At 36.4% G+C, this 13,552-nt stretch overlaps 1 protein-coding gene across 4 annotated transcripts in view; it reads left to right on the top strand.

The window, feature by feature from the left end:
• The window catches only part of DHX36 (DEAH (Asp-Glu-Ala-His) box polypeptide 36), a 42,356-nt gene extending 34,851 nt beyond the window's left edge, over positions 1-7,505 (top strand). For 2 of the 4 annotated variants that reach the window (XM_005874410.2, XM_014546223.1), the window contains 5 exons: positions 844-943; positions 1,034-1,124; positions 3,705-3,825; positions 4,918-5,070; positions 5,429-7,505. In XM_005874410.2, the coding sequence (XP_005874472.1) occupies positions 844-943; positions 1,034-1,124; positions 3,705-3,825; positions 4,918-5,070; positions 5,429-5,614 (651 nt within the window). In that variant the 3' untranslated portion in view covers positions 5,615-7,505. Of the gene's footprint in view, positions 1-843; positions 944-1,033; positions 1,125-3,704; positions 3,826-4,917; positions 5,071-5,428 lie in introns of those variants that run through there. The other 2 variants (XR_001363717.1, XM_014546224.1) reach the window with 2 other exon arrangements.
• The last annotated feature ends 6,047 nt before the right edge of the window (positions 7,506-13,552 follow it).

Raw genomic sequence — 13,552 nt, 5'->3', positions numbered from 1 at the left:
ATTTTAAGCTTGCAAGGATACCTTATTAAATATCTCATGATTATGAAATTGTAAAATTCATCTAGTCCAGTTTCATTTCTATTTAACTTTTAAAAAATTGAGCTAGAATTAATTTTAATACTTTTATAAAACAGCTTCTATACTGTTATCCTATTGTTAGGATAGTTTTTTTGTCTAATTCTTCTGTCAGTGTATACATAAATGTCCTGCAATATTATTTCTTAATGAATGATCTTTGTGACAGTATTGAGTTTAGGGAATTTTCTTTATTTCTACTTTTCAATATTACTTGAATGTTTTATAATGAGCAATGCATCATTTTTACCCAAATAATGATTTTTCTTAAAGAAAAAGACCTTAAGTTTTTGTGCCAATAAGCAACAGTAGTTAATTCTCAATAGTAGAAATATGGATGGATGTTGGAAATATGCTTTTCTGTATTTCTTTCAAAATATGGGGTGAACAATTTTGAAGACTATATTAGTCTTTTTGCAAAATGGAGTAATCCTTAAATATCAGTACTTATATCCTACAATAGGCAAATCTTTTCTGTAAAAGATCAGATTATAACTATTGTAGGCTTACAAGCCATATGGTCTCCTTTGCAACCACATACCTCTGCCATTATAGTGCAGAGCAACCATTGATAATATGTAGACGAATGGGTGTGTTCTATTGACAAAAAACAGGTTTATATAATGTAGTTTACCAATTCCTGCTCTAAAGCACTACATTTTGCAGTATTTTATAGAGCAGGGAAAGCTTATAGCTAAATTTATTTATGTTTTATAACCCCCTGTTAGTCTGAGAAAGGTTTTCTAGTTCTGTTTACTTGTTCTCTAGATGCTGCATAACATGAAAGGCCAGTTTGCTGAGCATCTTCTTGGAGCTGGATTTGTAAGCAGTAGAAGTCCTAAAGATCCAAAATCCAATATAAATTCAGGTAAAGCAGAAAACAGTGTAAATAACTTGCTGCTACTGTCCATTGTATCAGTATTTTACACTTTTTTCTCTACTTTCCCACCCCTAATAGATAATGAGAAGATAATTAAAGCAGTCATCTGTGCTGGCCTCTATCCCAAAGTTGCTAAAATCCGATTAAATTTGGGTAAAAAAAGAAAAATGTAAGCATTGAAGATTATGAATTACTTGTAATTCTGTTCTTAAACTTTTGAAATTCTGTAATACAACAGGGCTCATTATACATTTGCTCTTAGTCATATTTGGGCCAGATTCTTGTTCTTTTTACTTTTGATTATTTAGGACAGGGGTGGGGAATGTCCGGCCCTCAGGCCATATAAGGCCTGAGAAATCATTTGGTCTGGCCCAGCAAAGGCATTAGGGGTGAGTTAATTAAATGTCTGACCAAATATAGCAGGCTAATTCTTAAGTTGATAATTGTGTGTGGCCCGTGAATGATGTCAATATCCAAATGACCTTTGGCAGTAAAAATGTTCCCCACCCCTGATTTAAGAGAAGGCAAACTTTCCCTCATAGCACATCCCTGGTGTGAGCTCTCAATCACCTATTCATGATTTACCAAGAATGTTAGTGAATATAATAGCAGTGTCAATACAAGAAAAGTAAGCCAGGTATTAAAATCATCCCAGAAGCTCAGTGACATGATATGAGTGGGTTACTTGTAGCCATATTATATCAAAGTTCTCTAAGCTATCTTAAAATAGACATTGTATTGTAACATATACAATATCGGAACTGATATTAACACGTTAAGTGCCATGTCAGTCACTGGTGCTGCCAGCATATCGGTGAAATCAGATATCGCGGGCTAAACGGAAAGGAAGACAAAACAGGCTTGGCCCTTAACATGTTAAATGAAAAAGCTGTGTAACTCTGATGATAAACATAAAAAATATAGACCTTAAAAATAAAGCATACTCAATGTTCTAGGTTGTTGGTTCTCAACTGAGTTTGATTTTTGCCTCTTGGGTCATTTGAGAGTGTCTGGAGACATTTGTGATGGTTACAACTGCTGTGATACTATTGGCAGCTAATAGATAGAGGCCAGGGGTGCTCTGTGAGGACATCCCTCCACTGCAGAGAATTCAGTATGTCAAAAATGCTGATTCTCAGAAACCCTATTCTCAGGTATAAGATTATGCATAACATGAATTTTAATCGTGGCTGAATTATTCACATTTTAAGTGATCCAAGTACTTTTTGACATTAGTACTTTGTCAACTTTTTCTTAAAAGGTAGTTTAACAGATTATTTTAAATACAAACATTTTATATATCCCTCTACCATCCTGGGAAGGTGCTATTGGGGGAGGGGTAGGTCTCTTTGGACTGGTACTTCGTTTTGGTCTAGACCAGGAGTCACCAATTTTTGGCACACTGGCAAAAAGCTTATTTGTGTACATTTTTATTGGAAAACAGCCACACCTGGTTGTTTACCTGTTGTCCGTGTCTGCTCTGCTGCTACACTAGCAGAGGTGAGTAGTTGTGGCCAAGATCATAGGGCCCACAAGGCCTGAACTGAAATATTTTCTCTCTGGTCCCATATGGAAAAAGTGCCAGACTCTGCTGCTGCAGCAATGTAGGGTTTCAGGATGGCACTGGTTAAATGGACTGTGCAGTGAGGAAAATAATTTCTGAATCTATTCTGAATGATGCCTCATCACCATGATTTTGACAGAAGTATATGAATTCCTAGAAACACAAAAAAGATACTCATTTCACTTATATGTGAAATGTAAAGAACAAAATAAATGAGCAAACACAATTGAAATAGACCCATAGACATAGAGCAGACTGGACTGGTGGATGCCAGCAGAGAGGAATTTGGGGGGACTGGGAGAAAGAGGTGAAGAGATTAAGAAGTACAAATTCGTTAGTATAGACCAGCCACAGGGATGTAAAGGAAAGCATAGGAAATATAGTCAATAATGTGATAACTGTATGGTGCCAGGTGGTTACTGGAAACACTATATAAAGTATATGATTGTCTAACCACTGAGTTGTACACATCTAATATAGGTAATTACCATTGACTATTTATAAATAAGTCACCAAACAGCTCCTTGTTGAATAATATTAATTAAAAACTCACACAAATTGAGGTAAAGTTTTTATGACTATCAAAGAAAAGACCCCTAGGAATGAAGAGACTGAACTAGAGTTGTGTCAGAGTACATTTATTCCAAGTATTCCTGTTTTGAAAATGGGAGTTTAGAATAGGTTTTTAAAAGACAGTTGTAGCTAAAACTCCTTCTAACCATTCTTAATTTTTTATTTTATATTCACCTGGGTGTATAACCTGTGAAATTTTTAAATTATCATTTCACAAAGTTATTCTGTAGATTAAAGGCTTTAGTATCATAATTGACAGTATTATGTATAGACCATTCCCTTGTGTGAATCACTTTGAAGTATTTCAGCTGTTTATTTCATTCTTTGTTCTTCAGTGGAATAGTAGAAACATAATTAAGGAATATTTTGACACCTTTTTAATGTGTTGAGTAATTATACCTTGAAGAGGATTTGATATGTGATTTATAGAGTTTTCACATTTAGCTGATATTTTTCCATGTTTTATTAAAAAATATATTTCCTCGAATATAAATTTGTAAACTTACATCGCAAAAATAAATTGAACTTACCTGTGGCGCTTTTTTAGATTCTGGAATTGGTTTGGAATCTCTAGGATTTTTTTTAACAAACTCCATTTTAACTTTCTTAAAGGGTGAAAGTTTACACAAAAACTGATGGACTAGTTTCTATTCATCCTAAATCCGTTAATGTGGAGCAAACAGAGTTTCATTACAATTGGCTTATCTATCACCTGAAGATGAGAACCAGTAGTGTAAGTAAATAAAAATAATCATGAATCTTAATGTCAGTGTTGTTGTTTTCTTGTCATTGTATGATTTTCATAAGTATAAACAAAATTTGTTTTTTAAAAATTTTTTTAAAAAATTTTTTTATGACATGAATTATAACTTTCTTAAGCAAATAAACTATACTTTTAATGTGAATGTATGTCATGATCCATTTTTGTATTTTAATTAATTGGGATAGTTATTTGATTTGCATAATTTTCAGAGTGTTTTTTGGAAATGCTGGTATTTCTTGGTATAGAGGAGTTTACATTGTACAAAGAATTTTGTTGGCATATCAGTATACCTTACGGGGGGGTGGGGGGGGCTCCCTCAGCCAAGCCTGTGCCCTCTCGCAGTCTGGGACCCCTCGGGGGATGTCCATCTGCTGGCTTAGGCCTGCTTCCCGGGGGATCGGGCCTAAGCTGGCAGTCAGATATCCCTCTGACAGTCCGGGAGCCCTCGGGGGATGTCCACTTGCCAGCGGGGAGCAGGCCTAAGCTGCAGTCGGACATCCTTAGCGCTGCTGAGGAGGCGGGAGAGGCTCCCGCCATCACCACTGTGCTGGCAGCCATCAGCCTGGCTTGTGGCTGAGCAGAGCTCCCCCTGTGGGAGCGCACTGACCACCACGGAGCAGCTCCTGCATTGAGCGTCTGCACCCTGGTGGTCAGTGTGTGTCATAGTGACCAGTCATTCCCAGTCATTCTGCTGTTAGGGTCAATTTGCATATTACCCTTTTATTATATAGGGTATTGGTCAGAATGTTAAGTGGGATTCTGTTTATAAAGTTATAAAAATACTTTCAACTGTTTTAGTGTTTTGGTTTTGTCCCTCAGAAAATATTTTAAGAATAATGATATTCTTTGAATTGAAATAAAAATATAAAACTATGTTTTCTGAGTTAAGAATGGCTTGTTTAAAATTATTTCTTCATAACTAGTCTCTCTAATTACACGAATAGGATAATACCTATTTTAAAAGGATCAATACTAATAGCAAATTGATAGTGATAATAATTGGATTACTGTGACAGTAATTCAGACTCTTTAATGTTCTAATTTGCTTTAATTTCCTTATAGATATACTTGTATGACTGCACAGAAGTTTCCCCATACTGTCTCCTGTTCTTTGGAGGTGATATTTCCATCCAGAAAGATAATGATCAGGAAACTATTGCTGTAGATGAATGGATTGTCTTTCAGTCTCCAGCAAGAATTGCCCATTTGGTTAAGGTGACTGGCTTTATGTGATTGTCTTTGAATATACTTGCCAGTTAAGATATTGTCTTGTGGTTTTGTTCAGGGTGTTATATGTTTTGTGAACATTTCTTGATATATTTCAGCAAAACAAATAGTGTTGAGAAATTGATTCATTGTTTTTTGAGGTAGTTACTGACCAACCATTGTAAATGTCTAAGTGAGATGGAAGCTTAAATTTTTAAATTTTACTGAACTTCAGTTGCTTACTAAATATTTCAGTCTTTTGTATAACAGCTTATGAAGTTCCTGTCTCAGCTAGTCACTTTTATTTATTACATTGTTTTATTGTACATCTGCCTTTGTTGAACTTGTGTAATTTTTCCAACCTTAGGAATTAAGAAAGGAACTAGATACCCTTCTGCAAGAGAAGATCGAAAGCCCCCATCCTGTCGATTGGAAGGACACTAAATCCAGAGACTGTGCAGTGCTCTCAGCTATTACAGACTTGATCAAAACACAGGAAAAAGCAATTCCCAGGAACTTGCCGCCACGACTCCAGGATGGAGGTTGCAGCTGACACCTTTTCTGTGTGGTCGGAAATTTGATAGCCATCTTCCATCATAGTTTAATGTTTGGCTAAATGCCAAACCCTGGGACATGGATAATTTTCATGTGTCAGGTAGAACCTCAGTAGATAGTAAAGACTTACTGTGCATGAGTTCGCAATGTTGTCTGTACCTATTATAAATATACCATAAAAACAATGTGTTCTCTGATCATATACTCTGTGTGGTCATACACTTTGGGATTATTCCTCTTATAAATAGTGTTGTACCACTTGAGAAAGTCCTTTGTTCTGTTATGAAAAAAATAATTTTTCTGCCCATAATGACTGAGTATAGAACTGGTAAAAATAGAATGCTTACCCAAAAGGCAGTGTCAAGTAGGAATTTGAACACAGCCACATTTTTTAAATGAAACTTCTATCAGAAGTTCATTTGTTCTAATAAAACCCAGTATTTAATAAAATGTACAATGTGTAAATCTCTGCTACCCTTTTGGCTTGGTTTCTACCTCTCCACCTCTCCCTTGGTTTATTTGATTTTTTAAAAATGGTTTTAGAATATATTCATTCCTCTTTTACATCACCTTGTGCAGCATAAGGTAGCAATTGAGAGCATGGGTCTGGAGTCTAACTCCTAAGTTAAAATTTCAGCTCTGTCACTTCGCTTCTGTTTCCTTGTCTGTAAAATACAGGTAGCGTTGTGAGGTTTGAATATGTTAATGCACATAAAGTACATAGACTAGTGTCTGGCATGTAGAGTATGCTCACTAAATCTTGGGTATTATTTGTCCCTGAAATATATTTTTATCATAGTCCATTATATTATACTTTTTTTCATACTCTGAGTGCTAGTTTACCCTCTCAGCCAGTGGACGTTAGTGTGCCATGTACTGTGTGTTTTTAGCCCTATCCAGTTGTGAGAAATACTGGTTATTACCCAACAGCCATCCTGTCCCTCCCTCTTACTTGCTTATTCAAGCATTCCCCCTCTGTGCAGCCTTGTGCCCGAGGATGTTGGACCCTTCATGGTCTTATTTCCCTTTTAAGTAACTGATAAGGCATGACTACGTGAACCTGCCCTGGCCAATGAAAACAGATCTGCCAGGGGCGTGGGAGAAAGATTTCCCCCACTGACAGACTTGGCGCAGGAAGTTCTGCTCTCCTCCTTGTCTGGATGAGAATGGCTACAGTCATTTTATGGTCACAAGGTTGGCTCCCTGGGACAGTAGTGAAAATCATCAGTCCTTGATCACGCTAGGGAGCCGCTGAATTATCCAAACAGCCTTCTCTACTCACAGATGCAAAAAATATGTCATTGAAACACAAACTATTCATCACCAAGCATTGTTAGCTGAGTGTTGTTTTTACCATTTATTTTGTGATCTAATAGTTTGACCCATATGTCTGATAAAAGGTATGTAAGTGGTGGTACTGGACATACTGCAGAAGAAACATCAAGAACCTCCTGCTGTACTCTAAAAGCCACAAATCTTACTGTGCCTTCCAGTAAATACAAAGAACACAAAGGATGAGTATCCTACAATGCCTGGGATTTCCTGATAATGCCATGATGATCTGTTAACAGCATTGGTTCAGGTACTGCTCCATTTCTGGGAATGGGTATCCACCTACCATTGCCTTCCAAGGTTTGGAATGTCCTGTGTGTCCTAAGTCCATTCTCTTGGCTAGTCTCCCAAAAGTGACCTGTCTCTCACTGTTCTTATATTGAGTCATGTCACAATATTGTAGCACCTTAGTTTTGCCCCTAAACTCAAGTTGACCACTAGGTTCTGTTCTAAAGAATGACTTTTTGCTCTTACTATACACAGTTGGCCACAATGGTCTTGACAGAAAGCATTTTTTTAAATCTGTAAAACAAGATTACTAGTTAGTTGGTTTCCATGTTTGCGAACCAGTATTTGGTCTCCATATAAATTGAAAAAAATGTTCCTGAAGAATTGTTTTAATAGATGAGCTACTCGAAGAAATTAAGCAGTTACCACCCCCAATTTATGTCTTCTCTACAGCTGGTCAGGATGGAAATTTTAGTTGAAGGTGCTATTTTTGCTCTCTTTCTTTTGTTTACAAAATAGTGTGTTACTGAATTGAAAATGTATTCCAGGTCTGGGAACTATTTACTTGGTAGTTTTAAAGAATAAGGCATTAAGTTAAGACGAAACTGTATTTGCCTCACTGTTCTAAGTGATACTGAGGATAACTCTTGAACAAATAACCCTGAAACAGAAACTTACAAAAAATCAAAGTGTAAACGAATCACCGAATAATCACTAAAAATGTCTTTTAAAAGTTGGGTCCATGTGACACCTTCCTAATTCATTAACTAGGACAAAAGCTCTAGATACCAGCGGTTTTCAACCATCTCATGGCACACATAAACTAATTATTAAAATTATGTGGCACACAGGAAAGTATATTTTTTTGCCGATCCGACAAAAAGGGCATGATTTTGATTTATTCACACCAGACAGCTATTGTTGTGTTGGCTGTTGTCATTTTGACAGTCTTAAGGGAAAAGAAGTCAGTGCCCCTAACTAAATCATCAGGTAATGCATGCTTTTAAAATTCTTGCTGCATACTGGTTGATAATTGCTGATTTATACTGATAATTACAAATAATTTTAACTGCATTTTTAAAACAAAGTCCACCCTAATTTACAAATGCCTTTAGAAGGAATTTAATACCCTCTCACCCAAAGTAAATGGCAATTTTCCTTCCACTTTTTAGCTCTGAGTTTGTGTATATTTATTTTTAAGTAATTGTGATTATGTAGTAGAATCATATTTTATAATTGTTTTTAAATGGCATTTTTATTCTGATTTTAAAACAATATATATCATTGTAGACTTTAGAAATTTAACAAGGATTTTACCCATTTTGATATATTTACATCTTTTTTAAGCTTTAAGGTATTATTTTATATATAATAAAATTAGCCAATTTAAGTGTATAAATCTGTGGATTTTGTCAAATGTATGAAGTCATGTATTTGCTACCATCAGAAGCTTGATATAAAACATTCCCATCACCTAAAAATTTCCTTTGTTGCCCTGTCTGGGTGGCTCAGCTGGTAGCATCATCCTATACACCGAAGATGGCAGGTTCCATTCCTGGTAAGGGTGCATGCAGGAGACAGCAGATTGATGTTTCTCTCTTACATTGATGTTTCTCTCTTCCTCCCTCTCTCTATCCCAAGATCAATTTAAAAAGGCATATCCTTGGGTGAGGATTTTTTAAAAAATATTTCCCTTATTCTCCTTTATCAATGTCCTGACCCCCACTTTCCATAGGCAACCATTGATCTGCTTTGGTCACTAATGTTTTACCTTTTCTAGAATTTCAAATAAATGGAATTATATGTAGTCTTTTGTGTCTGGCTTCTTTCCCTAAACAATGGTTTAGAGATATTTATGTTGCATGTATCAGTAGTTAGCTTATTTTTTATTGTTTAATAGTTTGCATTGTATGGTTATACCAGTTTGTTTATAAACTCACTTGTTGATGGACCTTTGAGTTTTTTGTTTTTTGCTGTTATAAATAAAGCTGCTATGAATATGTGTATGCAAGTCTGTGTATGGGTATGTTTTTATTTTTCTTCAGTAAATGCCTGATTAAGATTACTGTGTCATATGGTGTGTTTAAAGGAAACTGCAAACCGATTTCCAACGTGGGTGTACCATTTTACACACCCACCAGCAACGTGTGACGGTCCCAGTGTCTCAAATCCTTGCCAGGTACTGGTATTTTTAGTTGCAATTTGTTGTTGCTTTGGTTATCTTAGCATTTAGTGGATGTGGAACCATAGCTCATTGTCGTTTATTTTGTATTTCTTATAATGATCAGTGATGAGCATTATTTCACGTGCTTATTTGCTGTCTTCCTTTGTGTTTTGATTTTCCCCTCATGTTAAGTAATTGGGGCTTTAGGGATATGTCTGACTAGGGAGGAGGATTGTTGATGAATTTGAGAGATGCAGAAAATTATTAAAATTCATTGACACTGAAAATGGCAAAATGTGCAACTCTTCGCTTGGTTGGTATGATGCAAAGAGGTCAGCCAGTGTTAGGTGCCAGAAGAGAATAGCATGAGTGTCAGGTAACGGATGTCAAGTGGTTGCATAGCAACTGGGAGGTAAAGAATAGGGCCTGAGACAAAGCATTTCTTGATGTGGGTAAAGAAAGCCTGGGAGCTAAGGAAGATGGCTGAGGTGGAACTTTGCAGAGAGTCCCATCAGTCCTGCTGAGTGAGCTAGGGGAGCTGTTTTAAATTGTAATTACCTTTTTCCTAGTTCTTAATTTTGATTTCTGTCTTCATGGCCCACTGTGAATGTTCAAGTAATTGTTTTTTTCCAGAAGACAATGACATATTTCTGAGTCCTTGCAGAATATATGATATTACCTTCACACAATGAAGGCAACTTGGGGAATAAAACTTCATGTTAGCAAAGCTTTCATTTGATGAAATGATGATTCCTTGGTGATTTCTCTTTTTCTAGGCCTTTCAGGTGTATACTTTTTAGGTATTTTAATGCTCCCATTCACCCCATTCTCTTTTTTAAAAAATATATTTTTATTGATTTCAGAGAGAGGAAGGAAGAGGGAGCAATGGAAACATCAATGACAAGCCAAAATTATTGACTGGCTGCCCCCTCCTGGAGATTGAGCCCACAACCCTGGCATGTGCCCCTGACCGGAATCGAACCCGGGACCCTTCAGTCGGCAGGCTGATGCTCTATCCCTTGAGCCAAACCAGCAAGGGCCACCCCATTCTCTTTTAACAGCTATTTCTCTTGTTAAATTATTTGTTCTTTTTCATTGTTACTGGAAACCTGATTTGAAGGCAAAGAAACATTTTTGTAGGTTCTGGAATAAGAATATAAATGAAAGCCAACACCACAAGTCTTGGATGAAATATGTTCTATCCTCCTTACTTGACAAATATACATTCATAATGAAAAAGTGAGAAATGGCATATAAAACCATGTTTTTTTCTACAACTAGTCAGCAAAATATCGATGATTTCTAGCCCTAGTTTGAGAGTTTTCCCAACTGTTTCAACTTTTTCCAAATATTTTTACATCAACTGATAAAGCCATGGTTTTGCTTTGGTTTTTCTTCTTGGTGGATTGCATTGATTGATTTTCAAATATTGAACCAGTCCTACATTCCTAGAATAAACCCCACTTGGTTGCAATGTGTAATATTTTAAGATTTTTGCTGCTCTGTTCATGAGGGATACCAGTTCGTAGTTTCTGGAAGAGATTATATAGAATTGGTGATAATTATTTAAATGTTTGGAAGACTTCAGTGAAACCATGTGCACCTGGATATTTCTTTTTCAGAAGTTTTAAAATTAAGAATTCAATTTATTAACTTTTAAGAATTCAATGTATTTTGTTACAGGACTAGACTTTTGGCAGTTTGTGGTTTCCAATGAATTGGCTCATTTTTATCTAAGTTGTTGAATTGTCAAGTGGTTTAAATATCCAACCTTTGGTCATTATAAATGAAACTGCTATAAACATTTGTGTGCAGATTTTTGTGTGGACACAGTTTTAAACTTGAGTAGATACCAAGGATTGTGATTGCTGCATATGGTTTAGTTCCGTAAGAAACTGCCAAACTTGTTCCAGTGGCCTTTGCGCTCCCACCAGCAGTGAATGCTAGTTCCTGTTGCTCCACCTTCTCAGCAGTATTTGATATTGTCAAGGTTATGGATTTTAGCCATTCTAATTGGTGCATCATGATAATCTCATTTTCAATATGCAACTTCTTAATGTATGATCTTAAGCATCTTTTCAGATGCTTATTTGCCATAGGTATATCTGTGGGAGCTTTCCAGATCTTTGCCCATTTTTAAAATGGGTTGTTTTCTAATTGTTGAGTTTTAAGAGTACTTGATATGTCTTACATGCCGATCCTTTATCGGATGTTTTGCTAGTTTTCCTCATACTCTGGGTTGTCTTTTTCTTGTCTTTTAATGAAGTTCAACTTACCAAGTTTTTCTTTCATTGATCATGTTTTTGGTGTCGTATTTAAAAAGTCATCTCCAAACTCAAGATCACCTCGATTTCCCCCTATATTTTCTTCTGAGAGTTTTATAGTTTTTCATTTATTCCAAATAAATGAATATTTCTTAATTTTACTTTTGTTATTGATGTCTAACCTAATTATGTTATCAGAGGACTCACTCTGTCCTAACTTCAATCCTTCAATTGAATTTTAAAATTTGGTAAAACTTGTTTTACCACTCAGGAAATGTAAATATTCTGTGTGCCTGAAAAAAAAAAATGTATATGCTGAAATGGCTGCAGAGTCCTATTATGCCTATTATTTTATAGTCATTCAAATCTACTTGATTTTTATCTATTTCTGCACTGTTACATCTTTTTTTTTCCTGTCAAGTGAGAAAGGTATGTTAAAGTCTCATGCTATGATTTTAGATTTCTTCTCTTTCTGCCAATTTTTGCTTTATATATATTGACATCATGTGACTGGGATAATATATTTAGAATTGTTATCTCCTGATTAAATGGAACTTTCATCATTATGTAGACTCACTATCCCTAGAAATCCCTTTTATCTTAAAGACGATTTGATCTAGTATTGACATAGCTACATGCAGTGGATTTTGTGATGTTCTGCCCAGATGGACTTATTCCTTTAGCTGCTGGAAGTGCTATCAAGATGACAGCCTTCACCCTCTGCAGGAATTGTAGGGAGTCCTCTCACCCAGGGCCACTTCCTCTTTCTGGGGACAGTTTACACCATATGGGTGGTCAAAACAGGGTCATAAAGGTGCAGTCCTTGCTAAGTGCCCTCTCCCCTCTCCTCTGGAGTCCAATTATATATCCTTGCATTCCACATGTCTCTTCTCTCCATGCTTCCATGTAGGTTCCTTCTACCTCTCTCCCAGTTCACCAATTTCTTTTAACCATCTAATCCTATGTAAAAACCCAGTTCCACAATTTCTAGCTGTTTTTCCTTTGTCACTTTTTTTTTTTAATTCTGTTTTATTGCTTAAAGTATTACAAAGAGTATTACATATGTCTCCTTTCCCCCCCCAACCTTGACCTTCCCCCGGCCTCCCCTACCCCTCAGTATCGTGTCCATTGGTTATGCTTATATGCATGCATACAAGTCCTTCGGTTGATCTCTTCTTGAAGTTGTTAGGTCTGTATTGCATTTTAAAGTTTGGCTTTATCTCCATGAGCATAGCTATTACAATTATTTTATTGTCTCCAATGATTTGAATATCTAGAATCCCTATGAGTGTCAGTTTTTTCTGTATCATGATGCTGGGTCTCAGATTTATTTTTTCTGAACCTTTCATTTGCGAATTTGTTTTTGGAAATACTTGAGAAATAAGATGATGCTAGCTTCCTCTAGAGTAGGTTTTGTTTCCTTCTGTCAGGATCTTAGTATTCTAGAAGCCCAAAGAGGGAGGCTGCAGGTCCTCAAGATTCATATTCTCACTCCGGAGTAAGCCCTTTGAAGACCCAATCCACAACATGGGAGATTATGGCAGGCACTATGGCCAGCATCGTTTAGCACTGCAAGTCCACCAAGTAACTCCACCTTTCTGTTGCTTTCCAAAGTCCAGCGAACATAGCAGTAATTTGGAATGGAGGATGGAGCAGATGGGGAGGCAGCCCCAGAGATGGTACTCCTCTCTCTTTTCCTTCCCTAGCTTGTGTGGAAGTCTAACAAAGGTTCCTTTGATTGGTGTATCCTAGCACATGGCTGTATTTTAGTTACACGGAATACCGGGGAACTAAGCATTTTAAGGATTCATAACGGGTGTTGGAGACAGAAATCTAAAATGACTCCTGATCTCTGCTTCCTTGGTGTTGTGTCTGATTACGTTGCACTGAATGGCAAAGGACTTTTGCAGGTTTAATTAAGATGCCAAACTAGTTGCTTTTGAGATAA

The sequence above is a fragment of the Myotis brandtii genome, unplaced genomic scaffold, assembly GCF_000412655.1.
Source record: "Myotis brandtii unplaced genomic scaffold, ASM41265v1 scaffold436, whole genome shotgun sequence".
Taxonomy (NCBI): domain Eukaryota; kingdom Metazoa; phylum Chordata; class Mammalia; order Chiroptera; family Vespertilionidae; genus Myotis; species Myotis brandtii.
The sequence above is the reverse complement of the archived record's forward strand: the minus strand, read 5'-3'. Positions and strand labels throughout refer to the sequence as shown.